At 43.4% G+C, this 26,920-nt stretch overlaps 2 protein-coding genes and 1 pseudogene across 3 annotated transcripts; 2 read left to right on the forward strand and 1 right to left on the reverse strand.

Moving 5' to 3' along the window:
* Positions 1 to 13,861: 13,861 nt before the first annotated feature.
* Positions 13,862 to 19,667, forward strand: LOC125513204 (S-adenosyl-L-methionine-dependent methyltransferases superfamily protein). 2 transcript variants are annotated; one of them, XM_087528067.1, is made up of 12 exons: positions 13,862 to 14,082; positions 14,234 to 14,331; positions 15,497 to 15,601; positions 15,900 to 15,961; positions 16,058 to 16,132; positions 16,947 to 17,469; positions 17,575 to 17,661; positions 17,864 to 18,010; positions 18,495 to 18,601; positions 18,762 to 18,836; positions 19,219 to 19,297; positions 19,387 to 19,667. In XM_087528067.1, exons 1-11 carry the CDS (start codon positions 13,979 to 13,981, stop codon positions 19,285 to 19,287), a joined length of 1,452 nt encoding a protein of 483 aa, XP_087384193.1. In that variant the 5' UTR covers positions 13,862 to 13,978; the 3' UTR covers positions 19,288 to 19,297; positions 19,387 to 19,667. The 2 variants fall into 2 exon arrangements, with proteins under 2 accessions (XP_087384193.1, XP_087384192.1); XM_087528066.1 differs by having other exon boundaries at positions 13,863 to 14,082; positions 19,219 to 19,667.
* A 149-nt stretch (positions 19,668 to 19,816) lies between these two features.
* LOC147965357 (uncharacterized) lies at positions 19,817 to 21,190 on the reverse strand (annotated as a pseudogene).
* A 1,955-nt stretch (positions 21,191 to 23,145) lies between these two features.
* LOC125513203 (glycine-rich RNA-binding protein GRP1A) lies at positions 23,146 to 24,804 on the forward strand. Its single transcript, XM_048678235.2, has 2 exons — positions 23,146 to 23,281; positions 23,366 to 24,804. Exons 1-2 carry the CDS (start codon positions 23,165 to 23,167, stop codon positions 23,735 to 23,737), a joined length of 489 nt encoding a protein of 162 aa, XP_048534192.1. The 5' UTR covers positions 23,146 to 23,164; the 3' UTR covers positions 23,738 to 24,804.
* The last annotated feature ends 2,116 nt before the right edge of the window (positions 24,805 to 26,920 follow it).

Below are 26,920 nucleotides of genomic sequence, written 5' to 3' on the forward strand. Positions count from 1 at the left end.
TGACATGATATGGCCAATATCATTTTGCTCCTTTTGATCTCCATCTTCGGGGCGCCATGATCATCATTATCACCGGCATGACACCATGATCTCCATCATCGTGTCTTCATGAAGTTGTCTCGCCAACTATTACTTCTACTACTATGGCTAACGGTTAGCAATAAAGTAAAGTAATTACGTGACGTTTATGTTGGCACACAGGTCATAAATAAATTAATACAACTCCTATGGCTCCTGCCGGTTGTCATACTCATCGACATGCAAGTCGTGATTCCTATTACAAGAACATGATCAATCTCATACATCACATATATCATTCATCACATCCTTTTGGCCATATCACATCACACGGCATATGCTGCAAAAATAAGTTAGACGTCCTCTAATTGTTGTTGCAAGTTTTTACGTGGCTGCCATAGGTTTCTAGCAAGAACATTTCTTACCTACGTCAAAACCACAACGTGATATGCCAATTTATATTTACCCTTAATAAGGACCCTTTTCATCGAATCCGATCCGACTAAAGTGAGAGAGACAGACACCCGCTAGCCACCTTATGTAATTAGTGCATGTCAGTCGGTGGAACCAGTCTCACGTAAGCGTACGTGTAAGGTCGGTCAGGGCCGCTTCATCCCACGATGCCGCCGAATCAATATAAGACTATTAACGGCAAGTAAATTACAAAATCGACGCCCACAACAACTTGTGTTCTACTCGTGCATAGAAACTACGCATAGACCTAGCTCATGATGCCACTGTTGGGGAACGTAGCAGAAATTTAAAATTTTTCTACGCATCACCAAGATCAATCTATGGAGTCATCTAGCAACGAGAGAGAGGGAGTGCATCTTCATACCCTTGAAGATCGCTAAGCGGAAGCGTTCAAGAGAACGGGGTTGATGGAGTCGTACTCGTTGTGATCCGAATCACCGATGATCCTAGCGCCGAACAGACGGCACCTCCGCGTTCAACACATGTATGGAGTGGAGATGTCTCCTCCTTCTTGATCCAGCAAGGGGGAAGGAGAAGTTGACGGAGATCCAGCAGCACGACAGCGTGGTGGTGGAAGTAGCGGGATGCCGGCAGGGCTTCGCCAAGCACAAGCGGGGAGGAAGAGGTGTCACAGGAGGGAGGGAGGCACCAGGGCTTCAGGTGTGGCTGCCCTCCCTCCCCTCCACTATATATAGGAGGCTAGGGGGGCGCCGGCCCCTTGTAGATCCCGTCTAGGGAGGGGGCGGCAGCCCTAGGGGTGGTTTGGCCTCCAAGCCAAGTGGAGGCGCCCCCATCCCTTAGGGTTTCCAACCCTAGGCGCATGGGAGGCCCAAGGGGGGGGGCGCACCAGCCCACCAGGGGCTGGTTCCCACGCCCCTTCAGCCCATGGGGCCCTCCGGGATAGGTGGCCCCACCTGGTGGACCCCCGGGACCCTTCCGGTGGTCCCGGTACAATACCGATGACTCCCGAAACTCTCCCGGTTGCCGAAACTGGACTTCCTATATATAAATCTTTACCTCCAGACCATTCCGGAACTCCTCGTGACGTCCGGGATCTCATCCGGGACTCCGAACAACTTTCGGTTAACCGCATACTAATATCTCTACAACTCTAGCGTCACCGAACCTTAAGTGTGTAGACCCTACGGGTTCGGGAGACACGTAGACATGACCGAGACAACTCTCCGGTCGATAACCAATAGCGGGATCTGGATACCCATGTTGGCTCCCACATGCTCCACGATGATCACATCGGATGAACCACGATGTCGAGGATTCAATCAATCCCGTATTCAATTCCCTTTGTCTATCGGTATGATACTTGCCCAAGATTCGATCGTCGGTATCCCGATACCTCGTTCAATCTCGTTACCGGCAAGTCTCTTTACTCGTTCCGTAACACATCATCCCGTGATCAACTCCTTGGTCACATTGTGCACATTATGATGATGTCCTACCGAGTGGGCCCAGAGATACCTCTCCGTTACACGGAGTGACAAATCCCAGTCTCGATTAGTGCCAACCCAACAGACACTTTCGGAGATACCCGCAGTGCACCTTTATAGCCACCCAGTTACGTTGTGACGTTTTGAAGGAAATATGCCCTAGAGGCAATAATAAAGTTATTATTTATTTCCTTATATCATGATAAATGTTTATTATTCATGCTAGAATTGTATTAACCGGAAACATAATACATGTGTGAATACATAGACAAACAAAGTGTCACTAGTATGCCTCTACTTGACTAGCTCGTTAATCAAAGATGATTATGTTTCCTAACCATGAACAAGGAGTTGTTATTTGATTAACGGGATCACATCATTAAGTGAATGATCTGATTGACATGACCCATTCCATTAGCTTAGCACCCGATCGTTTAGTATGTTGCTATTGCTTTCTTCATGACTTATACATGTTCCTATGACTATGAGATTATGCAACTCCCGTTTACCAGAGGAACACTTTATGTGCTACCAAATGTCACAACGTAACTGGGTGATTATAAAGGAGCTCTACAGGTGTCTCCAAAGGTACATGTTGGGTTGGCGTATTTCGAGATTAGGATTTGTCACTCCGATTGTCGGAGAGGTATCTCTGGGCCCTCTCGGTAATGCACATCACTTAAGCCTTGCAAGCATTGTAACTAATGAGTTAGTTGCGGGATGATGTATTACAGAACGAGTAAAGAGACTTGCCGGTGACGAGATTGAACTAGGTATTGGAATACCGACGATCGAATCTCGGGCAAGTAACATACCGATGACAAAGGGAACAACGTATGTTGTTATGCGGTCTGACCGATAAAGATCTTCGTAGAATATGTAGGAGCCAATATGAGCATCCAGGTTCCGCTATTGGTTATTGACCGGAGACGTGTCTCGATCATGTCTACATTGTTCTCGAACCCGTAGGGTCCGCACGCTTAAGGTTACGATGACAGTTATATTATGAGTTTATGCATTTTGATGTACCGAAGGTTGTTCGGAGTCCCGGATGTGATCACGGACATGACGAGGAGTCTCGAAATGGTTGAGACATAAAGATTGATATATTGGAAGCCTATGTTTGGATATCGGAAGTGTTCCGGGTGAAATCGGGATTTTACCGGAGTACCGGGAGGTTACCGGAACCCCCCGGGAGCTATATGGGCCTTAATGGGCCTTAGTGGAAGAAGAGGAGAGGCAGCCAGGGCTGGGCCGCGCGCCCCTCCCCCCTAGTCCGAATAGGACAAGGAGAGAGGGGGCCGGCGCCCTCCTCCTTCTCTCTCTCTCTTTTCCCACCTCGCGAATCCTATTCCAACTAGGATTGGGGGAGAAGTCCTACTCCCGGAGGGAGTAGGACTCCTCCTGGCGCGCCCTATGATGGCCGGCCGGCCTCCCCCTCTTGAGCCTTTATATACGGAGGCAGGGGCACCCCAGAGACACAAGTTGATCCACGTGATCTTATTCTTAGCCGTGTGCGGCGCCCCCTGCCACCATAGTCCTCGATAATATTGTAGCGGTGCTTAGGCGAAGCCCTGCGACAGTAGTACATCAAGATCGTCACCACGCCGTCGTGCTGACGGAACTCTTCCCCGACACTTTGCTGGATCAGAGTCCGGGGATCGTCATCGAGCTGAACGTGTGCTAAAACTCGGAGGTGCCGTAGTTTCGGTGCTTGATCGGTCGGGCCGTGAAGACGTACGACTACATCAACCAAACGCTTCCGTTGTCGATCTACAAGGGTACGTAGATCACACTCTTCCCTCGTTGCTATGCATCACCATGATCTTGCGTGTGCGTAGGAAAATTTTGAAATTACTACGTTACCCAACAGTGGCATCCGAGCCTAGGTTTTATATGTTGATGTTATATGCACGAGTAGAACACAAATGAGTTGTGGGCGATATAAGTCATACTGCTTACCAGCATGTCATACTTTGGTTCGGCGGTATTGTTGGACGAAGCGGCCCGGACCAACATTACGCGTACGCTTACGCGAGACCGGTTCTCCCGACGTGCTTTGCACAGAGGTGGCTTGCGGGTGACAGTTTCTCCAACTTTAGTTGAATCAAGTGTGGCTACGCCCGGTCCTTGCGAAGGTTAAAACAGCACCAACTTGACAAACTATCGTTGTGGTTTTGATGCGTAGGTAAGATTGGTTCTTGTTTAAGCCCGTAGCAGCCACGTAAAACTTGCAACAACAAAGTAGAGGACGTCTAACTTGTTTTTGCAGGGCATGTTGTGATGTGATATGGTCAAGACATGATGCTAAATTTTATTGTATGAGATGATCATGTTTTGTAACCGAGTTACCGGCAACTGGCAGGAGCCATATGGTTGTCGCTTTATTGTATGCAATGCAATCGCGCTGTAATGCTTTACTTTATCACTAAACGGTAACGATAGTCGTGGAAGCACAAGCTTGGCGAGACGACGACGATGCTACAATGGAGATCAAGGTGTCGCGTCGGTGACGATGGTGATCACAACGGTGCTTCGGAGATGGAGATCACAAGCACAAGATGATGATGGCCATATCATATCACTTATATTGATTGCATGTGATGTTTATCTTTTATGCGTCTTATCTTGCTTTGATTGACGGTAGCATTATAAGATGATCTCTCACTAATTATCATGAAGTGTTCTCCCTGAGTATGCACCGTTGAGAAAGTTCTTCGTGCTGAGACACCACGTGATGATCGGGTGTGATAGGCTCTATGTTCAAATACAACGGGTGCAAAATAGTTGCACACGCGGAATACTCAGGTTAAACTTGATGAGCCAAGCATATACAAATATGGCCTCGGAACACGGAGACCGAAAGGTCGAGCGTGAATCATATAGTAGATATGATCAACATAGTGATGTTCACCAATGAAACTACTCCATCTCACGTGATGATCGGACATGGTTTAGTTGATTTGGATCACGTAATCACTTAGAGGGTTAGAGGGATGTCTATCTAAGTGGGAGTTCTTTAAGTAAATTAACTGAACTTAAATTTATCATGAAACTTAGTACCTGATAAGTATCTTGCTTGTTTATGCTTGTTTGTAGATAGATGGCTCGTGTGTTGTTCCGTTGAATTTTAATGTGTTCCTTGAGAAAGCAAAGTTGAAAGATGATGGTGGCAATTACACGGACTGGGTCCGTAACTTGAGGATTATCCTCATTGCTGCACAGAAGAATTACATCCTGGAAGCACCGCTGGGTGCCAGGCCTGCTGCTGGAGCAACGCCGGATGTTATGAACGTCTGGCAGAGCAAAGCTGATGACTACTCAATAGTTCAGTGTGCCATGCTTTACGGCTTAGAATCGGGACTTCAACGACGTTTTGAACGTCATGGAGCATATGAGATGTTCCAGGAGTTGAAGTTAATATTTCAAGCAAATGCCCGGATTGAGAGATATGAAGTCTCCAATAAGTTCTATAGCTGCAAGATGGAGGAGAACAGTTCTATCAGTGAGCATATACTCAAAATGTCTGGGTATAATAATCACTTGATTCAATTGGGAGTTAATCTTCCAGATGATTGCGTCATTGACAGAATTCTCCAATCACTGCCACCAAGCTACAAGAGCTTCGTGATGAACTATAATATGCAAGGGATGAACAAGACTATTCCCGAGCTCTTCGCAATGCTAAAAGCTGCGGAGGTAGAAATCAAGAAGGAGCATCAAGTGTTGATGGTCAACAAGACCACTAGTTTCAAGAAAAGGGCAAAGGGAAGAAGAAGGGGAACTTCAAAAAGAACGGCAAGCAAGTTGCTACTCAAGAGAAGAAACCCAAACCTGGACCTAAGCCTGAAACTGAGTGCTTCTACTGCAAGCAGACTGGTCACTGGAAGCGGAACTGCCCCAAGTGTTTGGCGGATAAGAAGGATGGCAAGGTGAACAAAGGTATATGTGATATACATGTTATTGATGTGTACCTTACTAATGCTCGCAGTAGCACCTGGGTATTTGATACTGGTTCTGTTGCTAATATTTGCAACTCGAAACAGGGACTACGGATTAAGCGAAGATTGGCTAAGGACGAGGTGACGATGCGCGTGGGAAACGGTTCCAAAGTCGATGTGATCGCAGTCGGCACGCTACCTCTACATCTACCTTCGGGATTAATATTAGACCTAAATAATTGTTATTTGGTGCCAGCGTTAAGAATGAACATTATACCTGGATCTTGTTTAATGCGAGACGGTTATTCATTTAAATCTGAGAATAATGGTTGTTCTATTTATATGAGTAATATCTTTTATGGTCATGCACCCTTAAAGAGTGGTCTATTTTTATTAAATCTCGATAGTAGTAACACACATATTCATAGTGTTGAAGCCAAAAGATGCAGAGTTGATAATGATAGTGCAACTTATTTGTGGCACTGCCATTTAGGTCATATCGGTGTAAAGCGCATGAAGAAACTCCATACTGATGGACTTTTGGAACCACTTGATTATGAATCACTTGGTACTTGCGAACCGTGCCTCATGGGCAAGATGACTAAAACACCGTTCTCCGGTACTATGGAGAGAGCAACAGATTTGTTGGAAATCATACATACAGATGTATGTGGCCCGATGAATATTGAGGCTCGTGGCGGATATCGTTATTTTCTCACCTTCATAGATGACTTAAGCAGATATGGGTATATCTACTTAATGAAACATAAGTCTGAAACGTTTGAAAAGTTCAAAGAATTTCAGAGTGAAGCTGAAAATCATCGTAACAAGAAAATAAAATTTCTACGATCTGATCATGGAGGAGAATATTTGAGTTACGAGTTTGGTGTACATTTGAAACAATGCAGAATAGTTTTGCAACTCACGCCACCCAGAACACCACAGCGTAATGGTGTGTCCAAACGTCGTAATCGTACTTTACTAGATATGGTGCGATCTATGATGTCTCTTACTGATTTACCGCTATCGTTTTGGGGATACGCTCTAGAGACAGCCGCATTCACGTTAAATAGGGCACCATCAAAATCCGTTGAGACGACGCCTTATGAACTATGGTTTGGCAAGAAACCAAAGTTGTCGTTTCTGAAAGTTTGGGGATGCGATGCTTATGTGAAAAACCTTCAAAGTGATAAGCTCAAACCCAAATCGGAGAAATGTGTCTTCATAGGATATCCAAAGGAGACTATTGGATACACCTTCTATCACAGATCCGAAGGCAAGACTTTTGTTGCTAAATTCAGAAACTTTCTGGAGAAGGAGTTTCTCTCAAAAGAAGTGAGTGGGAGGAAAGTAGAACTTGACGAGGTAACTGTACCTGCTCCCTTATTGGAAAGTAGTGCATCACAGAAAACTGTTTCAGTGACACCTACACCAGTTAGTGAGGAAGCTAATGATGATGATCATGAAACTTCAGAACAAGATACTACTGAACCTCGTAGATCAACCAGAGTGATATCCGCGCCAGAGTGGTACGGTAATCCTGTTCTGGAAGTCATGCTACTAGATCATGATGAACCTACGAACTATGAAGAAGCGATGGTGAGCCCAGATTCCGCAAAATGGCTTGAAGCCATGAAATCTGAGATGGGATCCATGTATGAGAACAAAGTATGGACTTTGGTTGACTTGCCCGATGATCGGCAAGCAATTGAAAATAAATGGATCTTCAAGAAGAAGACTGATGCTGACGGTAATATTACTGTCTACAAAGCTCAACTTGTCGCAAAAGGTTTTCGGCAAGTTCAAGGGATTGACTACGATGAGACCTTCTCACCCGTAGCGATGCTTAAGTCTGTCCGAATCATGTTAGCAATTGCCGCATTTTATGATTATGAAATTTGGCAGATGGATGTCAAAACTGCATTCCTGAATGGATTTCTGGAAGAAGAGTTGTATATGATGCAACCAGAAGGTTTTGTCGATCCAAAGGGAGCTAACAAAGTGTGCAAGCTCCAGCGATCCATTTATGGACTGGTGCAAGCCTCTCGGAGTTGGAATAAACATTTTGATAGTGTGATCAAAGCATTTGGTTTTTTACAGACTTTTGGAGAAGCCTGTATTTACAAGAAAGTGAGTGGGAGCTCTATAGCATTTCTGATATTATATGTGGATGACATATTACTAATTGGAATGATGTAGAATTTCTGGATAGCATAAAGGGATACTTGAATAAGAGTTTTTCAATGAAAGACCTCGGTGAAGCTGCTTACATATTAGGCATTAAAATCTATAGAGATAGATCAAGACGCTTAATTGGACTTTCACAAACCACATACCTTGACAAAGTTTTGAAAAAGTTCAAAATGGATCAAGCAAAGAAAGGGTTCTTGCCTGTGTTACAAAGTGTGAAGTTGAGTAAGACTCAATGCCCGACCACTACAGAAGATAGAGAGAGTATGAAAGATGTTCCCTATGCTTCAGCCATAGGCTCTATCATGTATGCAATGCTGTGTACCAGACCTGATGTGTGCCTTGCTATAAGTCTAGCAGGGAGGTACCAAAGTAATCCAGGAGTGGATCACTGGACAACGGTCAAGAACATCCTGAAATACCTGAAAAGGACTAAGGATATGTTTCTCATATATGGAGGTGACAAAGAGCTCATCATAAAAGGTTACGTTGATGCAAGCTTTGACACTGATCCGGACGATTCTAAATCGCAAACCGGATACGTGTTTACATTAAACGGTGGAGCTGTCAGTTGGTGCAGTTCTAAACAAAGCGTTGTAGCAGGATCTACATATGAAGCGGAGTACATAGCTGCTTCGAAAGCAGCAAATGAAGGAGTCTGGATGAAGGAGTTCATATCCGATCTAGGTGTCATACCTAGTGCATCGGGTCCAATGAAAATCTTTTGTGACAATACTGGTGCAATTGCCTTGGCAAAGGAATCCAGATTTCACAAGAGAACCAAGCACATCAAGAGACGCTTCAATTCCATCCGGGATCTAGTCCAGGTGGGAGACATAGAGATTTGCAAGATACATACGGATTTGAATGTTGCAGACCCATTGACTAAGCCTCTTCCACGAGCAAAACATGATCAGCACCAAGACTCCATGGGTGTTAGAATCATTACTGTGTAATCTAGATTATTAACTCTAGTGCAAGTGGGAGACTGAAGGAAATATGCCCTAGAGGCAATAATAAAGTTATTATTTATTTCCTTATATCATGATAAATGTTTATTATTCATGCTAGAATTGTATTAACCGGAAACATAATACATGTGTGAATACATAGACAAACAAAGTGTCACTAGTATGCCTCTACTTGACTAGCTCGTTAATCAAAGATGGTTATGTTTCCTAACCATGAACAAGGAGTTGTTATTTGATTAACGGGATCACATCATTAAGTGAATGATCTGATTGACATGACCCATTCCATTAGCTTAGCACCCGATCGTTTAGTATGTTGCTATTGCTTTCTTCATGACTTATACATGTTCCTATGACTATGAGATTATGCAACTCCCGTTTACCAGAGGAACACTTTGTGTGCTACCAAACGTCACAACGTAACTGGGTGATTATAAAGGAGCTCTACAGGTGTCTCCAAAGGTACATGTTGGGTTGGCGTATTTCGAGATTAGGATTTGTCACTCCGATTGTCGGAGAGGTATCTCTGGGCCCTCTCGATAATGCACATCACTTAAGCCTTGCAAGCATTGTAACTAATGAGTTAGTTGCGGGATGATGTATTACAGAACGAGTAAAGAGACTTGCCGGTAACGAGATTGAACTAGGTATTGGAATACCGACGATCGAATCTCGGGCAAGTAACATACCGATGACAAAGGGAACAACGTATGTTGTTATGCGGTCTGACCGATAAAGATCTTCGTAGAATATGTAGGAGCCAATATGAGCATCCAGGTTCCGCTATTGGTTATTGACCGGAGACGTGTCTCGGTCATGTCTACATTGTTCTCGAACCCGTAGGGTCCGCACGCTTAAGGTTACGATGACAGTTATATTATGAGTTTATGCATTTTGATGTACCGAAGGTTGTTCGGAGTCCCGGATGTGATCACGGACATGACGAGGAGTCTCGAAATGGTCGAGACATAAAGATTGATATATTGGAAACCTATGTTTGGATATCGGAAATGTTCCGGGTGAAATCGGGATTTTACCGGAGTACCGGGAGGTTACTGGAACCCCCCGGGAGCTATATGGGCCTTAATGGGCCTTAGTGGAAGAAGAGGAGAGGCAGCCGGGGCTGGGCCGCGCGCCCCTCCCCCCTAGTCCGAGTAGGACAAGGAGAGAGGGGGCCGGCGCCCTCCTCCTTCTCTCTCTCTCTCTCTCTCTCTCTCTCTCTCTCTCTCTTTTCCCACCTCGCGAATCCTATTCCAACTAGGATTGGGGGAGAAGTCCTACTCCCGGAGGGAGTAGGACTCCTCCTGGCGCGCCCTATGATGGCCGGCCGGCCTCCCCCTCTTGAGCTTTTATATACGGAGGCAGGGGCACCCCAGAGACACAAGTTGATCCACGTGATCTTATTCTTAGCCGTGTGCGGCGCCCCCTGCCACCATAGTCCTCGATAATATTGTAGCGGTGCTTAGGCGAAGCCCTGCGACAGTAGTACATCAAGATCGTCACCACGCCGTCGTGCTGACGGAACTCTTCCCCGACACTTTGCTGGATCGGAGTCCGGGGATCGTCATCGAGCTGAACGTGTGCTAAAACTCGGAGGTGCCGTAGTTTCGGTGCTTGATCGGTCGGGCCGTGAAGACGTACGACTACATCAACCAAACGCTTCCGTTGTTGATCTACAAGGGTACGTAGATCACACTCTTCCCTCGTTGCTATGCATCACCATGATCTTGCGTGTGCGTAGGAAAATTTTGAAATTACTACGTTACCCAACATGGTACACCCAAAGCATTCCTACGGTATCCGGGAGTTGCACAATCTCATGGTCCAAGGAAATGATACTTGACATTAGAAAAGCTTTAGCATACAAACTACACGATCTTGTGCTAGGCTTAGGATTGGGTCTTGTCCATCACATCATTCTCCTAATGATGTGATCCCATCATCAACGACATCCAATGTCCATGGTCAGGAAACCGTAACCATCTATTAATCAACGAGCTAGTCAACTAGAGGCTTACTAGGGACATGGTGTTGTCTATGTATCCACACATGTATCTGAGTTTTCCTATCAATACAATTCTAACATGGATAATAAACGATTATCATGAACAAGGAAATATAATAATAACTAATTTATTATTGCCTCTAGGGCATATTTCCAACAACTTGAGCGTAGATCTTCCCGGCAACGGCGTCATAAATCCTTCTTGCTACCTCTTGAGCATGCGTTGGTTTTCCCTTGAAGAGGAAATGGTGATGCAGCAAAGTAGCATAAGTATTTCCCTCAGTTTTTGAGAACCAAGGTATCAATCCAGTAGGAGATAACACGCAAGTTACCTAGTACCTACACAAACAATCAAGAACCTTGCAACCAACGCGATAAAGGGGTTGTCAATCCCTTCACGGTCACTCACAGAAGTGAGATCTGATAAAGATAATAAGATAAATATTTTTGATATTTTTGTTGTATAGATTGAAAAGTAAAGATTGCAAAATAGCAAATGAGATGCAATGTAAATAAAAAGAGATGCACTATAATAAGAAAGAGACCCAGGGGCCATAGGTTTCACTAGTGGCTTCTCTCATGATAGCATGTATTACGGTGGGTGAACAAATTATTGCCGAGCAATTGATAAAAGAGCGCATAGTTATGAGAATATCTAGGCAATGATTATGAATATAGGCATCACGTCCGTGTTAAGTAGACCGAAACGATTCTACATCTACTACTATTACTCCACACATCGCCCGCTATCCAGCATGCATCTAGAGTATTAAGTTCATAACAATAGAGTAACGCTTTAAGCAAGATGACATGATGTAGAGGGATAAACTCAAGCAATATGATATAAACCCCATCTTTTCATCCTCGATGGCAACAGTACAATACGTGCCTTGCTGCCCCTACTATCACTGGGAAAGGACACCGCAAGATTGAACCCAAAGCTAAACACTTCTCCCATTGCAAGAAAGATCAATCTAGTGGGCCAAACTAAACCGGTAATTCGAAGAGACTTGCAAAGATATCAAATCATGCATATAAAAATTCAGAGAAGAACCAAATATTATTCATAGATAAACTTGATCATAAATCCACAATTCATCGGATCTCGACAAACACCGCAAAAAGTATTACATCGAATAGATCTCCAAGAACATCGAGGAGAACTTTGTATTGAGAACCAAAGAGAGAACAGAAGCCATCTAACTAATAACTATTGACCCGAAGGTCTGTGGTAAACTACTGACACATTATCAGAAAGGCTATGATGTTGATGTAGAAGCCCTCCGTGATCGATTCCCCCTCCGGCAGATCGCCGGAAAAGGCCTCAGATGGGATCTCACGCGTACGGAAGGTTGCGGCGGTGGAAAGGTGGTTCCGTGGCTTCCCCTGATGTTTTTAGGGTATAAGAGTATATATAGGCGAAATAAATACGTCGGTGGAGCTCCGTGGGGCCCACAAGGATGGGGGACTCGCCCTCCTATCTCGTGGCCGCCTCGCGGACTTCCAGACTTCCACTCCAATTCTCCTGATTTGCGTTTGTTCCAAGAAAGATCCTCGCGAAGGTTTCGTTCCGTTTGAATTCCGTTTGATATTCCTTTTCTGCGAAACACTAAAATAGGAAAAAAACAGAAACTGGCACTGGGCCTCCGGTTAATAGGTTAGTCCCCCAAAAATATAAAAAAACATATTAAAGCCCATTAAATATCCAAAACAGATAATATAATAGCATGGAACAATAAAAAATTATAGATACGTTGCAGACGTATCATAACCATTGAGACGATTTAATAAAGCTTTGCGAGATTGTCTAAAAAAGCTTAGATATTATCCTCGTCTTTTTTCCCCCCTTTTTTAATTTCATGGAAAAAGTATAAAAATAGGTTTTATTTTCAAAAAGTATTTAAAATGTGCAATATTATTATTTTCAAAAGTTCCTTTTTGAAGGAAAAAGTACATGGTTTTAGAAAGCACTCATGATTTTTAGAAAATGTTCATGAATTTGAAAAATATTTTTAATTAAAAAACAAGTTTTTAAATGTTCATGAATTTGAAAAGATCTTCACAAATTCGAAAAATCTATTGTGAATTCAAAGTATATATATAATTAAGCTAAAATATGTTTGCTAATTAAAAAAATAACGAATTTGAATATGTGTTTTTGAATTTAAAAACATTCTTGAATTTGAAAATATCCCCAAATTTTAAAAATTCTCAAAATGTAAGAAATGTTTATGAGTTCAAAAATAATAGTTGATTTGATAAATATTCACTAATTAAAAAATGTCTCTGAATTTAGAAAATCTATTATATATTTTTAATTTAAAATAATGTTTCCTATTTTTAGGAATGTCTTCAACTTCTAACAATTAACTAATTTGAAAAAATATTCGTGATTTCCAAAAACGTTTGCATATAAAAAAGCTAATGGATTTGCGAAATATTCACAAATTCAAAATTATTTGCGAACCTAACTATTTTTTTAAAAGTTTTAAAAATATAATCGAATTTAAAAATGGAAAATAGTAAAAAATCAGAAAGAATCACGGGGAATTCAATAAAAAGGAAAAAAGATAAAAAAATGGAAACCTGTCCAGGGAAAGTTATAGGAATAGGACCTTCCCAAAACCGAAAACTGTGGGAACCGACGCAGGACTGGCCCAACGAGCTGGTCCAAAAACGCGTGGTTGGCAACCACCGCGTCATGCGTCCGCCGAAGTGGCGAACTAAAAATGTTTGTCTAAAAAAACAAAAACTAAAAATGCGTTGGGCCGAGTAATGCTTCATCCAGCCCATTAAGCTTCCTAACCCACACGACTCCGGTCGAGAGCGAGTTCTGCCTTCAGTCCCACCGACCGCCGTCTCTCATCCCCCCACCCCGCGTCCAAAACCCTAGAAACCTCAGGGAAAGGAGGGCGCGTGTCTGGGTGGGCGGCAATGGAGAAGCTGGACGAGAGCAAGTTCGAGCAGCAGCTGCAGCTCTGGGCGCTCCGCATCCCCCGCGAGCTCGCCTCCGCCGTCACCCGCCTGCTTCGCTCCGGGTAACACCCGCCGCTCACTCTATAATCTAATGATCCCAGCTGGAGGATAGCACAGCATCTTGAGGGATCCAAGTAGCCGTCGTGTTTAGTAGCAGTAGCCGTATCGGAGCAGTAGCGGAGAGCTGAATTTTCTTTGCCCCCCTGCTTCCAGGTCCCTACTGGACATGCCGCGGGTCAAGCCTGTAGTTGAGGACCCTGGGAGTGACAAGAACAGACTCGTGGTGCTGTCGCAGAAGATCCAGAACCCAGGTATGCCTTAACCACCACCTGGAACCAAGCAGATTTTTAAACTTGTGAGGTGCTTGTCTGTTGTTTGTTAGACTATAAAAATGACATCAAACCTGCTTCTGTGAATTGACCAAGAACTTCTAGTTACCGTCAAAGCTTCAATACTATAGCAAGTATTTCGACTTGTTAATTAATACCTAAAAGAAAATCGACTTGTTAAACCCGTTTGGTCGCCCATGTCTCCATTGCTACTGCTGTAACTTTGTTGCGCTTGTTGGGTTCTTGTTGTCAAACGAGAAACTTAAGGACATGTTTGGTTCCAGATTGGTAACTCTAACGTAAACGCAATGAGTTTACACTGTTAATGTAAACGTAATGGGCAAAAATCGAAATATGTTTGCTAACCTACTGTAACGGCAATAAATACCGGAGTTTGCAGTGTATGAGCTCATCTGCTGGACAGGTCGGAAAAAAAAAACTCATCTGCTGGAGGTGGCAGTGAAGTAGTGCGAGCAGGTGGAGCATGCGGTTGAGGGAGGAGGAGAATGAGTACGTAGAGGTCATACTCGACGTTAGTGGCGATGATGGGGTGGCCATACAGAGTTGAACGCTGGTGATATGGCTGCTGGCCCGGGGTGGTGAGAAGTCACCACCGGTGATGCCCGACACCGCGGCCTTTCATCAAGGCTGATGGCTGAGCTGAGGGCATCACGTTGTGGTCGAAGAGGGGCGCTGTGCCAGCTGAACAGGAGCATGACCGGCTGCCACTCGCAGGGCCTCGAATTCCTGAACCCCAGAGCGTGGTGATGCATGGCTGTCCAGAGGTGAGAATCGGTTCGAGCGCCTAGTCGCCGATGGCCTGATCCTCCAGTCACGCTTTGGCCATGGCGACATTGTTCATGTGTGAGGAGATGGGAATATGGAGAGGAGATAGTTGTAGCCTGTAACGTTTTCTGTTACGGAGGATTTCTGGCGGAATCAGATTTGTATTGGGCTGGGAATTGATACCATGTTATTAGATTACAGAGCAACCGAACCAAACATGATATCACGGTATCTCTTAATAATGCTGTAATCAGATTACCTTACAAAAGCAGTAACCAAACATGTCCTAAATGTATTAACATTTCTCTTCTTTTATGCTTCCATCGAAGAATCTTACGTCCATTATATCTGGTATATGTAGATTTGTCCGACATTCCGGAGCAGGTTCACAATTCCTTGAAGCAACTGTGCAGCGTTGATGTTGTACCTTACATGTTGACTCTTGGTTATTCTTACTTTAGTGCTGGTAAGTTTCTCTTCTGTTCTAGGTCATCTGATACCTATAATTTTGTTGTGGTGTGCTCCTTAGTCGTGATCTATTGTGTTCCTGCATGTCATTTTTCTACAAGTGCAGATGGTAAATTAATTTTCTTATTAATTGAAATCAAGCACTTTTTGAACATTCTGGCTTGCTCATCAAGAATCAGGAATACTGCTAATAACCCTACTCTTTATAGTTTAGGATTTAATCTTGCAAGAGTTAATTTACCCAGTAAATGTGCTTCATGTCTTTGGTTAGATGCTTATCTTTTTATTTTGCGCAGACCATATTCTGAAGCAAATATTGCCTGAAGGAGTAGAGGTGCCCTCTTCTTTTGAAACAATTGTTAAGTATAATAAACTTTACTTCATGATGCTTCCTTTCTGTTGTTTCATTTTTTGTTTGATCTTGTTACTAATAGTGCTTTGTATGAATTTTGCAGGCCATGTTGCTCACTTAAACATACCTGATGACTTGCTAGCATACAAAGATGTCATAGCAAAGGTTATCTATGATGTAAGCCTGCTTGTCCTATTTTTATTCCTGAGTAATTCGCTCTTATACTAATTCCTACAATCAGGGACACTTAATTTGGAGCAAAGTGCTTATTCATGTACATGAACTACAGCTCGAATTTACCTCTGACTGTATAAGGACAACACATCTCGAGTAGCACTACTTGTAAAGTTGTAATGTGCAAAAAAAATTGACCTAGCATTCTGTTGCATTTACATACTTTATTACTTCATACTTCCTCCGTTCCAGAATATAAAGTGTATTGATTTCCGTGCAACTCAACAATTTAATGTTTGACCAAGATTATAGAATAAAACAACAACATCTGCAATACCTAATAGGTAAAATATGAAACTACTTTTCATGATTGATCAAATGATATAAATTTTCTGTTGTGGATATTGATATATTTTTCTAATAACTCGGTCAAACATGTGCTCGTTTGACTTTTGAAAAAACAAACACACCTTATATAAAGGAACGGAGGGATCACAAAGTGGAAGGTCCTGCTCATACTTTACTTTTACCTTTACTGCTCCTAAATGCTTACTCATTTTCAGCATATACTTCATATAAGTGGCCTCTTTAACCTCTATACTGCTCTTAAATGTTTACTCATTTTCAGCATATGAGCTGAGGATGCAACTTTCACACGATAAATAGGCTAAAAAGGTTGTCACCAGACCTGTAAAGCAGTAGGCACTGTAAAAACAGTGTAATGAACATGTGGTCATCTAGAACGATTCAGAACATTCTAGAATAGCCTGCCTACTTCTATTATTCAGCTAACATTTTCTGTTATGCTTATATGTAGAAAAATTATCCAAGGATTCAAACAGTGGTTAATAAAGTTGGGGCAATTTCAAATGAATTTAGAGTCCCAAAGTTTGAGATTCTAGCAGGGAAAAAGGATATGGTGACTGAAGTTAAACAGTATGGTGCTACATTTAGACTTGACTATGGTTTGGTCTACTGGAATTCGAGACTTGAGCATGAACACATCAGATTGGTTTCCCTTTTCAAGAAAGGAGATGTTATCTGTGACATGTTTGCTGGTATTGGCCCATTTTCTATCCCAGCCGGACAGAAAGGATGTGTTGTATATGCAAATGATTTAAATCCAGACAGTATTCATTATCTGAAGACAAATGCAAAGATTAACAAGGTGGAGGATTATATCTTCACATATAACATGGATGCTAGAGTATTCATGCAAAGTTTAATGGCAGTACCTGACCCAGAAACTAAGTCCGAGTGTCAATTTGCTGCTGCTAATCGTTGTTCTGAAGAAATCGTTTCTGGTAATGAACACCCTACACCAAATGAAAATCATAATGGTACTTTCTACACCTCCTCCCCCCCCCCCCCCCCCCCCCCCCCTCCCCCTCTGTAGTTTATGGTGATTTTTTTGCTCAACTCACAATAAGGCTACTGTATAATAGATGTACAAGAGACCTGGCAAGGGAGTTTGGATGGCTCCTCCATGGTAAGCACTAGTGCCAAAAGGCGTCAAGAAACCTCTAGCGAAGGTAACTTCATTGTATGTAATGTCTGTACTCTGTAAGAATGTCGCTAGAAGTCTATTTGCCTTCTTATTTCTCAAAGTGTTTATAGCCTGGTAGTTTATGTTAACTGAAACTGCCGTATGAGTGAGGTTACCAGCTTGATAAGTATGGCAAGTTTAGCTATTATGTTTCTTGTGGTAGAGTTACAGTGTTATGCTTCCTATAGGTGATGTTGCCGGCCAAGAAGATGCCAGTCAAACAAAAAAGAGGAACAATAAGAAAGTTAAAAGCTCAGGGCCACTACCTGTCAAGCCTTGGGAGCACATTGACCATGTATTAATGAATCTCCCTGCTTCTGCACTGCAGTTTCTCGGTAATGTTCTCTCTTGTAAAAAAAATCGTAGCATTTCTGCACAGCACTATTTGTTTCGTATGCATTAATCACTTTTGCTAAAAACTTAAATTATATCACCTCTTAGATGAACTTTTCCCCTGCCTTCTGAACTCCAACGCTATAATCGTACATTGTGAATATGGTTGTGATAAATTGGCTCCCTACATAAACATAACATATCTGCTTCTGGAAAATCTCTCAACCTGCCAGCCACATTCACTTCTTAGATCCTGATCCTGCCCAGTATGCACATTCCAGTTCAGCCCATTGGGAACATAAGTTTTTTCCCCCTTGTGATAGGATTTCCCTCCTGTGTAAAATATCTTTTGTTTGCTGCCTGTAAGTAACAAGCATGTAGCTGTTCTATTGTTAATATTTGGTGGAATTGATTTTATATTATTTAACAGTTACAGACATAGTTGCTCTATGTTTTAGTTTCATTATTTGTATATCTATTCTGCAGATTGTTTTAGTGGTCTTATTCAAAAGAGATACTGGAAAGGGTCATTACCTTGGATCCACTGTTATTGTTTCATCCGTTCGAGTGAAACTGAAGAATCGATATTATGTGTAAGTCTATCCTTGTTGGTTATTTCTCAGTAAATGATAAATTTTCCATTTGATCGTACCATAGGTCCATACTGCACAACAGTATTGACAGTTTCCATATGCTCATATCTGTGTTACAAGGTGTCTGCATTATTTTTGACAGCTCTTCCCCTCTTTGCAGGAAGCACAAAATAAACTGAATGCCAAGATAGCAGAACCAATATTCCATAGGGTTCGTGATGTTGCACCTAACAAGGTAGATTATCTAGTAAAAGATTCATACTAGTTGTCTGCAAAATTTTGTGTGTGCTTTGTTTTGTTTTGTTGATCTTAGCACATGCATTTCCCCCTCTTTTCCCCTTTCTCCGAATTTGAGCACAGGGTAAGACCCAGACCAAAACTGCTCATGAGGAATGGTCTTTAAACAGTACTATGATATATTTCTGTGATGAATGGAATACATGGATAGGAGGAGATGATGAGCTTTATTTAGACATGAAGCATGGATAGATTGTTCCAAAATCATCTGTGCGACTTTATCTTTTTGGCCACCAGTACTAGTTTTGCCACTTTACGTTGATTATGGACACATGGTAAACCTTGCCTGTACTTTTTGTGATGTTCGATTTTTGTTGCAGGCTATGTTTTGCTTAAGTTTTAGGTTACCCGTGGAATGTCTCAAGGAGGAAACTGAAGATCACATTTGATCAGTTGACGGTTAGTCTTCTTCCATGCGTTGCTTCTGAAGCTACGGCTGTTTCCTGGTACTTCCAAGAGGTTTTCTGAAGAAATGTCTATCTTCCTAGCAATCTTCGAGCTATGCGGTGCAGTCTGAACTGAATCACCATTCCATGATGAAGGGGAATTAATAGGATGTTTTGTCAGATTTAACCTGGGAGGTTTCTTGTTCGGGGCTGAAATTTAGCACTGACTTGAGTTCTGCTTACATGAGCAAACAGTGAAGTGTTTGTTAGGTGGTTTTGTAAGGCTTCACGTAAGTACAGAGAGAGAGATTGGTTTGCTGTTTCCAGATTTTTTACCATGTGATTGAATCGTGATGAAATCCGAAATATTAGCAGTTCGAACATTATCTGTTTCATATCTTCAATGTTGGTCACGCAAGCAATACAATGGCAACGCTGCCTGCAAAAAAGAATAAAAAATAGAAATGCAATTTTATGCGAGGCTGTGTCTTGTTTGGGTAACTACGTCAGTTTATTTTTTGTTAGCTAAACCACGGCAGTTCAAACTGCCTGGAGCATTAAAAGATACCAACACCCCTCAAGTTAACAGTCCGGCTTAGGGCCCCTTTTTTTCGAACATAAAGATTTCATTAACTTAGGAGCATTTTACAGAGACAAGCGTGAAAGGAAGCACGCTGGATACAGAGAGGGAATCCCTAGTTGAACAAAGTCCTGCATGAAGACATAAGCAACGAAACAGTACATGGCTGTTTTGAACTTTCAAAGCTAGGCGTGCAAGATGATGCGCCTTGACATTGTTTCCCCTGCTAATGTGAGCAACTTTGCCACTCTGAAAAGAAGGACTGTTTTGTATCTGTGCAAGCAGTGGTCTGTTGTCCCATGGACCTGGAGCAGAGAGAATGTCCGTCGATTTTACTGCCGAAACTAGCACTGAACAATCCGTAAAGAAATGTGGTTCCTAAACATTGAGTATTTCCACCAGCCTGGTTGCAAGCATGAGACCAAAAGTCTCAGCTTGAAGAGGAGAAGAAGCCATAGGAGACATAGCTGCAATGTGAAGTTGATGGGTTCGATCATTATTCTGAACCTGAATGAAGACTCCAATTCTTGCCTGTTTAGGAGTGTGAGCTGGATGTATTTCCCACGCAGCATCACAAAAGATTGTGTTGCCTGAAAAAGAGCGTGGATTTTGTATTGTCGGCTGCACCAGTTGGTCCTATAAGCAATGCATAGCATGAGCTTCAGCAGGGATTTCTCCTAATTTGGTTCCTTGTATGATTGTGTTTGCTGCTGCATACACCTGAAAGGGCCTGCAAAATTTCCTAGCAAAGAGAGCATCATTTCGAGATTTCAACAGGCACCACAGAAAAGTATACAAGCTAGAAGGATTAATTTGTGGATGGCCAGAGTTAAGCAAAGTTCGGATCATGATAGGAATACAATGGTTAACAGCAGCAAGGATTTCCGTTTTAATAAACCAAGGTGAGCAAAACCAGGCTGCCTTAGAGAAAGGGCAAAGAAAAAACATGTGCATTTCATCCTCTGTCTTGCCACACCTGGAGCAGTTTTCATTTATGTGTTTAGAGAATTTACTTGCTCTCTTACCTGTAGGAAGCGCTCTCCTAAGAAGTCTCCAAGCAAATGTCTGTACCCGCGGCGCCATGAGTTTGTCCTGCCAAACTTGATTAAGAAGAGCAACGATCTGAGGATGAACCTCTTTCGGTCGCTGTCTAGCTGGTAGGTCAAGGTTGTTGAAGCAATGCTTATATGCACTCTTGGAGGAGAAATTTCCTGCAGGTGTTAGTTTCCAAATCAAGGCATCTTGTCCAGCAGCAACAACTATAGGAGTCTGAAGAATATCATTAGCTATCTTAGGAGAGAACAAAGAATTAATTAGATCCGCATTTCAAGCTTTTTGATTTGGCAACCAAAGATCTCTAACAATAGCAGGATAGACAAAAGATTGCTCTTGTATAATTAGATGATCATAAATTCCTTTCCATCTCGAAAACCAAGGAGAACTCCACACAGAACTATTACCATCTATAACCTGATAGGTAGAGGCTGAAATTAAGAGAGGCTTCACCTTTAGTATTGCAGCCTAGAAAGCTGATTTCGGCTTGTTTGCTTTGACTCTCCAAATGGACGTTTCATGGTGATACTTAGCCTTGAGGATCAAAGCCATCTGGCTATGTGGTTCTTTTGCCAACCTCCATGCCGTTGAAAGAATAAGTCCTTGGTTGATTGCCTGCAAGTTCCTGATGTCTAAGCCGCCAATTTTCTTCTCAACGCAAATGTCTGCCCATGCCCTTAGGCACAAGCTTTTTGTAGTAGGTTCATCTCTTACACCTGTCCACCAAAAGTTTCTTATAATCGCAGTGAGCTTTCCTAGGAACTTCTTAGGAAAAAGAATATTAGACATATAATACACAGGTATGGAGGCAAAAACAGATTTAATAAGAGCGAGTCTTGCAACATGGGAGAGTCTGTTCGCCTTGTAAGCTGAAAGTTTGGATTTGAATTTATCATAAACAAAGTTGTAGGCTGCAGATCTCTCTTTTGAAGGCAGGATGAGTGGATGACCAAGATGAATGATGTTGGCATCCAAGTCTGGCACCTGAAAAAATTGCTTGAGATCTTGTTTAGCCTGCAAAGACACATTTTTTACTAAAAAGAATGGCAGATTTGTTTCAATTGAGGAGCTGACCCGAATGCTAACAAAACTGATGTAAAATATTGGAGATAGTAGATGCCTCATGTACATTAGCTTTTCCACAAGCCAACAAATCATCAGCAAATATTAAAGAGTGGATAGGAGGGCAGGAGGATGACACTATCTGGCGTTGTGATGGCGTCGATGGCAGAGAGGCCTGGCACGATTGATGCGTCAGTTTCTGCTCTGAAGATAGATCGATGGAAGACGGTGGTGACGGGCCTTGCAATGTGCGCATGTGGTGCCCACCGTGAGTGTGCTAGACCGGTGTGTGACCCAGTCCGGGTATGTTGCTAGGCTGGGGCATCCGGCTTTAGATGTTAGACTTTGGTGCTATGTCTGTTTGGTATTAGGCTCGGACATTTGGCACCCCTTCATCAAGGGGATAGGAGTAGCAACAGATGTTGCCTAGACGATGGCTTCAGACGTACTGATGTATTACTTTGTAAGGTCTTTATGAATAATTAATAAAATAGCTGCATGCATCTTCCAGATGTAGAGGCCAAGGCGAGGGTACATTCTCCTTTTCAAATAAAAAGCAGTCTGCATTGAAATCTCTATTTTTTTAATATATATTTAGCAATGGAGGAGGTACTGTGTTAAAAAAAATTAACTGCTTGTGCAAGCACTGGTTTTCTAAGGGGTGGTATGCAAGTCTTTATGGTTGAACTTGAGAATAAAGCTCTTCAGAATATCAAGCGCATAAAAATCTATGCTATCTTCCACCACTATGATAATTTCCACAAGTCGATTTCTTGTGAGATTTACATGCATCGCCTTGAGCACAACAGGCATGAGAAACTCTTTGAGCCCATTGACATTTTGCTCTCTATGGTAGCGAACCCTCCTTGCGCCTTCCATGGGTTCCATGGGTAGTGACGTTAGTGTGTGAACGTAGCCTCACAATATGAGCTGGTTTTAGAGAGCGTTCTTATTTGTCGATCTACAATGTCGACACCATGGTTCAGTTTGCTATATGTATGTCGTCACTATGTTGGTATTCTGCCATATGATCGGTGTCAGCTGGACGCGATCCGGAGGGCGCGTCAACGTCGCTATAAAGCTCGGCCGCGCGCGGCGCCTTCCTCTCATTGCTCTCGGAGAGTGTGGTGGGTTGTCTTCTTCTCTCCATCCGGTACGCTTGGTTCGTGTGAGGTTCCCGCGGGAATGGCAGATGCGGACGGTGCCGAGTACCGCTGCTTCGTCGGCAGCCTGTCCTGGAACACCGACGACCGCGGCCTCGAGGCTGCTTTCAGCTCCTTCGGCGAGATCCTCGACGCCAAGGTCCGCCGCACGCCCATCCTTCTCGCGCTTGTCGATATTGTTTGCTGCTTTGCTTTCTGACTCGACCATGCATGGCGCGTGCAGATCATCAACGATCGCGAGACGGGGAGGTCCCGCGGCTTCGGGTTCGTCAGCTTCTCCAGCGAGCAGGCGATGCAGGACGCCATCGAGGGGATGAACGGTAAGGAGCTCGATGGTCGCAGCATCGTCGTCAACGAGGCCCAGTCCCGCGGGTACGGCGGCGGGGGTGGCGGCAGGTACGGTGGCGGCGGTGGCGGAGGCGGTGGCAGGTACGGCGGTGGTGGCGGGTATGGCCAGCGCCGCGACGATGGCTACGGGGATGACGGCTACGGCGGTGGCCGCGGTTACGGAGGCGGACGCTACGGCGGTGGCAGGGGGTACGGCGGGCGGCGTGACGGCGGCTACTGCCGCGGAGGCAACTCCGACGGATACTGAAGGAGCTGAGGGGACGGCCCCACGCGGCCAGTCATCTTGCGAGTTCGCGGTCGTGATCCCGAGTTATCTTGTCTCTTGTGTTGTGTGGTTTCCCATTTGTGTTTTTTGAAAATAAATAGCATAAAACTATTACAATTCGGGTTAAGGTTTAAAAAACTACTGGATTTTATTTTTTTACTGATAACTAACAAGTCTGGGATCGGTTGTTTCAAAAAACCCCAAATGTCGAGTGTTTCACAATTGATCACGATTATGAGAGGTTGGGCCCGCACCTAAACCAACCATCTGTTTGACCGTTTGTTTGACTGTTAACTGACATATGGGGCCCACATGTCATTTTCCTCTTCCTCTTCTCTTTCTTCTTCCTCTCTGTCTCTTCTCTTCTCTCCCCGGTGTCTCTCGAGCCGGCGATCCTCCCCTCCCCTCCCGAGCCGGCGACCACACTCCCTCCCCTCCCCAGCCTCCCCATGATCGTGGGAGGTGCTCGCCAAAGCTTGGTGGTGGAGTTGGCGACGAGGAGGCATACCTGCCCCGCTGCTGGAGTGCGCACCTCTGCCACCGCAGGCGAGGCAGGGCGTGGCGGTGGCCGCAGGCGAGGAACGGAGTGGATCCGGCCGCTGCAGGCGTGACTCGAGGCAAGGCAGGGCAGCGGCCGCGGGGAGGCAAGCACGGCGGCCACAGGGAGGCAGGGTGAGGCGGCGGTCGCATGCAAGGCAAGGCGTGGCGGCGGCCGAAAGAGAGGAACGGCGCTGCGGGCACGGCTCGCCGGCGCAGGAGATGCACGGCGTCAATCCGGCCGCTGCAGGCACGGCTTGCCGGCCGGGGGAGGCGGCGTTCGGGCAGAGCGCTCGGGATCGAGGTCCTGGCGACGCGGCTCCTCTGGATCGGGAGGAGGGACCTGATTGCTTTTTTTGCAAAAACATGTAGGGACCTGATTGAAAACTCATAGGGACCTGATTGCTTTTTTAGAAAACTTACAGGGACCCGATTACTTTTAGAAAATTTACAGATGGGACCTACATGTAAGTTAACGGTCAAAGTAAACGGTCAAACAAATGGTTATCTTACGTGTGAGCCCTAATTGTCATAATCATGATCAACTGATAAGGACTCGGTGTTTTGGATTTTTTGAAACAGCCGACCTCGGACTTGGTAGTTATCAGCGAAAAAATAAAATTCGGTAGTTTTTTGGAACCCTAACCCGAATTGTAGTAGTTTTATACTCGTTTTTTGATCGCAAGCTCGTCGGTAGTTGGCTGTTATGGAAAATTTAGTTAGCTGTCCCAGTGAAGAAAATCGATCAAGCAGTGGAGTCAGTATCGTGCTATCTTGTTACAATTTTAACGCAATCCCAATGGGGGGATGTGATGCTAATGTTAAACTCTGTTACCAAAAAATAAGGAAAAAAACAATCTATCTCGGCTTTTCCAAATTTTACGGAATTGGGGCAAACGTTCCGTGAACCATTGAATTTTGCACGAGTCTTGGGTCAGCACAAATTAGCCACGTCAACGCACGATTTTTTCTGTGAAATATAGGTGAGCCGTCGTAAACGCCTCAACTCTGTCTCCCATCACCCATTATCCATATTTTTTAAATGGAAATCCTACATTTACGAAGAGCTACGTACCATTTTACGTAAACTACCTGACAACTAAACCTCTTCCTCCTTGATTTTCAAGAGGTAGGCCCGTCCTTCCTCTTACCTCCAATCATATTCATCCACCTGATTTGTTATGTTAATTACATAGAACTTTTTACGTAGCTCTAGCATTGCTCTTCTTAAAATGAAAATCAAAGGGGTTCCCCCTCTCCCCATCACAACTTTTACTAAAGCCAAGGCAATATCAATCAAAATGTTTCACAACTCTCTGCCGAAACCAGAAAGTAGCTGCAATGGATTATTACAAGTTACCGAGTTTTAAAGCCAGATAGATAGGCATTCAACATGAATACCATTTGGCACAGCAAAAAGAGCCTATCGAACTCCCTACACATTACTGGACCAAACAATCCCAGAAGCTCCCCTCGGCAACGATCAAGTAACCTTATGCATTGGAGGCGTAGCGCAACTTGACTGTCGGAGCACAAAACCTCCCATTAGCTTATTAGCGAACCTGCCAGTCCGAGATGCAACGCAAGCTTCTCCATTTTCGACCCTCAAAGACAAATTCATTTCGGAAAATCCATAAACCTCACAAGGTAGCAGATGTGACAAAATTAACTACATCACCGATTTTATTTGCTTTCTAAATGGAATGCAAAGAGGAAAAAGAACAAGGAACAAGTATGTTGATGATATCAGGGACTATAGACCAGATATGTCCTATAACAATGCAGTCGAAAAATAGATGTTGTATAGTTTCGGGTTCATTATAGAAGACGCGTAATATCAGCTACATGTCAACGCTTAGCAAAGATTGTCCCTGGTTAAACTCTTACTATGCACCACAAGTCAAAGAAAAATGTGAATGTTAGGTGGAACTTTTAATTTTCCAAATACAATCTTTCAGGTCAGAGGTCACACCTCCAAAATTAATCATTTTATAGATAGACTTAAGAGAGTAGATGCCAGAAGGATCAAGCATCCAAACTGGTAAGTCATCACCAACAGACAAATTGAAATTCTTCACCCGATCAAACCATGGAGAGAAAGTACGTTTATCTACACATCTATTGGGCAAAAATGTAGGTATTCTGTTTTTTTATTTGACCACGACAATTTTTTTTGCATTCACCATGGCTTTTGTATGTAGATACCATGGCAAATTGTCTCTACAATGACATTATCAATTATTAATCATGTGGCAAATTTATCTTCTATATTTTGGAATACATAAATTAGCCATGTTTTTTAGAGAACCAAATGCCTAAATTACAATGCCCCACGGGAACATCCAAAATTTGCCATGTTTTTTTTCCGAAAGAAACTAAAACCTAAAATTTCCCATGATGTGTACTTTCTTTATGAAAAGCATATTCATCAAAAAAAATTATGCCCATGGCAATTTTCTTACACAAAGCATGACAATTTTAATTAAAATAACCATGGCAAATTTTAATATGCATTTTCCATGACATTTTTGGCTCATAATTTGTGTTATTTTACACACATGGCAATTTTATCATAAAAACATCGCAATATTAATTACAATACCATGGCAATTTTTAAGTATGCATCTG

This window comes from Triticum urartu, chromosome 6A, assembly GCF_056163025.1.
Source record: "Triticum urartu cultivar PI428250 chromosome 6A, HENAU_Tu73, whole genome shotgun sequence".
NCBI lineage: Eukaryota > Viridiplantae > Streptophyta > Magnoliopsida > Poales > Poaceae > Triticum > Triticum urartu.